The following is a 2368-nucleotide window of genomic DNA, read 5'->3' on the forward strand; positions in this document are numbered from 1 at the left end:
AGGACTATTTAATGGTATATAATTGAAGTGTATACCTTAATTGTAATTTGTAATATTTCAGATGAAATATGTAGCAAACAATATTTAAAGCCAAACAATATTTATGTACAGTATTGTCTTTCTTTATTAACTTATTTTTAGACTTGATTAAGGAGTCCAATATCTTTGTAGGCATGGTAGGCCTATTCGTATTTCCTATCTAAGTGTGGCCGTTAATCAAATCTTTTGTCTTAATGATCTTAGGCTTTTGCTCTATCCTCCTCCTTCCTTGGTTATTGAGTAATAATAACTTGTAATAACCTACTAATAACAATTTACTTCACTTAATGTAATTTAATTAGAATAATAAGTCTAAACAGTTATAAACTAAACAACATATACAAGCAATATTCAATAAACATGTTAGCGGAACAAACAATTAAAAATAAAAATCACTTGCACAAATACAGGCTATACTTTATTATTGAAATTGAGCCCCATGAAGTAGACTTTGTGTCTTTGTGTGTAAGATTATAGTTTTACAGGAAATGTCTGCACACACAGCATGCAGTCTCCACCCTCTGTCTCCTCCCTCTCTCTCCTATTGGCTAATTATTTTCATCCATCCTCCTTCAAAGATAATGTGGCCATGCACCCTCCATCCCTGTGTGTGCAGTGTGGTATTTGTATACTAGGTCATTTCCATCCTCTGTTGGGCAACATATGGATGACAATGACAAACAGTATCCTATAACAAACCTTTTGGTATAGATTTAATCAGTCTATTTAATTTCACACTGAACTGAAATGCATACAAATATTCGCTAAACACTTTCCCAGTCATCTTGTGATTAAATGTAGTGCCTCATGTTCAACCGTTACCTGATCACCAAAGGCTACTGACAGAGAGGTGTTTTGCTTGACCTGCTGACCACATTTAATGCCTAGAAATTATAAAAAAGATTAAATGAATGTAGCATAAAATAGAGGACGTGCAAGTCAATTAAGGAAAGATGTCTGCTACTCACTGCTGTGGGATCCTACTCGATGGTAAATCACACAGACCAGAACTAATATAACCACCAGGCTCATCACAAGTGCCAGTCCCAAGCCGACAACCAAGTGATGCAAACTGCTTTCTGTGGGAAGACAAAACAATTGATCACAATACATACGTATGTTAACATGGTTTCCACAGCTACCATAAATGTAGTTTTTAATGTAATGACAAACCGATTCTCAGCATGGTGCCGTTTCCCAGTACTATTCGTCCACATGTGGACACAGCACAGTAATGCATGCCTGCATCGTCAAGGCCAACATGGCTTTTCAAGAGCTCATTGGTACAGCTCTTTTCTGAGGTGATTTCACACTGAGAACTGCTGTTCTTGTGTACATAAATGCTTCCAGGATGGAGATCGCCTCCTGAAGCTGTGCTGATCCAGAAGACCCTGAGGTCGTTGGTTCTGGTGTCAGTGAGCACTGCACACTGTAGTGTAACTGAGTCTCCTTGATAAACTGGGTCCGATGCCGGTGGTTGGACCACTGACACGATGCTCGAGGTCTTCACATTCTCTAAGGGATTAGCAGTAACATCAAATAAAAATGTGATTATTTTTCAATTGATTGTGCTTAATATTGGATAAATGAATTCTGCATGGTCTGTATCATTTGTATCATGGCAGCTGAGGTTCTGACAATGTTTTTATTAAACATCTGCTTCAACTGACTAAATCCACAGCCTACATGGCTGTATTCCTCTCTTTAATGTACCCAGCTCTTATTCTTAGAATGAACTCTGCTGCATTTAAGACCAACCCCATGCAGTTTACCTCTGATTTTCCATAATCTTACATGGCTATATCTTAAAAAGATTTTACCTTATCTTAAGAAGAAATTACCTTCAAATGTCAAAAAAGTTCCATTTCCAAATTTAATATAGTGTGACTTTTCAAACCCACAGAAATACATTCCCTCATCAGATAACGTTGTCTTGAAAATAGCCAGTTGCACGCTGTGGTCAGTTTTCATGATCCTAAAACGTGTATTGTTAAACTCATTGTAATAAATAACAGTCAAATGAGTCTTCACCAGCCCAATCGGCCTGTGCCCAAACACTTGCTTGTACCAAAATAAATATTTTCTCAATTGATCCTTTGGGAAAGAGCACTTCAAAGTTACGTTGTCACCAAACTTTATTTTAATTACTTCAGTTGGTGATGGTAGGATGTCAGTTCCTGATATGTCTGCAACAGAGTTAAACCATAAGTTGCATATTAAATATCAGAAGATGAATACAAAATTGTCAAGCAAGAGATATAATCATACTCAAAGGGTAGCAAAGAAATTCAAACTGTGTAGCTTAATCAACTACAGTAGAGGATTATCA

At 36.8% G+C, this 2368-nt stretch overlaps 1 protein-coding gene across 1 annotated transcript; it reads right to left on the reverse strand.

Annotated features, from left to right (window-relative positions):
- Positions 1-679: 679 nt before the first annotated feature.
- On the reverse strand, positions 680-2076 carry LOC143126283 (uncharacterized). The gene is made up of 4 exons (XM_076288178.1): positions 1881-2076; positions 1213-1554; positions 1008-1118; positions 680-923 (listed from the first exon to the last, which is right to left on the reverse strand). Exons 1-4 carry the CDS (start codon positions 2008-2010, stop codon positions 820-822), a joined length of 687 nt encoding a protein of 228 aa, XP_076144293.1. The 5' UTR covers positions 2011-2076; the 3' UTR covers positions 680-819.
- Positions 2077-2368: the final 292 nt, after the last annotated feature.

Source organism: Alosa pseudoharengus, unplaced genomic scaffold (assembly GCF_046254945.1).
Source record: "Alosa pseudoharengus isolate Yale_2024_CS ecotype anadromous, Long Island Sound unplaced genomic scaffold, YU_APseudo_1.1 YU_APseudo_1.1_scf_16, whole genome shotgun sequence".
Taxonomy (NCBI): Eukaryota; Metazoa; Chordata; class Actinopteri; order Clupeiformes; family Clupeidae; genus Alosa; species Alosa pseudoharengus.

What these genes read in the sequence shown, in the direction of transcription:
- LOC143126283 (XM_076288178.1), bottom strand. Translation starts at nt 2,010, where the DNA reads ATGAAAACTGACCACAGCGTGCAACTGGCTATTTTCAAGACAACGTTA. An exon ending in CGGCACCATGCTGAGAATCG is followed by an intron (nt 1,119 to 1,212) that starts GTTTGTCATTAC and finishes GTCTTCCCACAG; the next exon opens with AAAGCAGTTTGCATCACTTG. An exon ending in TCGAGTAGGATCCCACAGCA is followed by an intron (nt 924 to 1,007) that starts GTGAGTAGCAGA and finishes TATAATTTCTAG; the next exon opens with GCATTAAATGTGGTCAGCAG.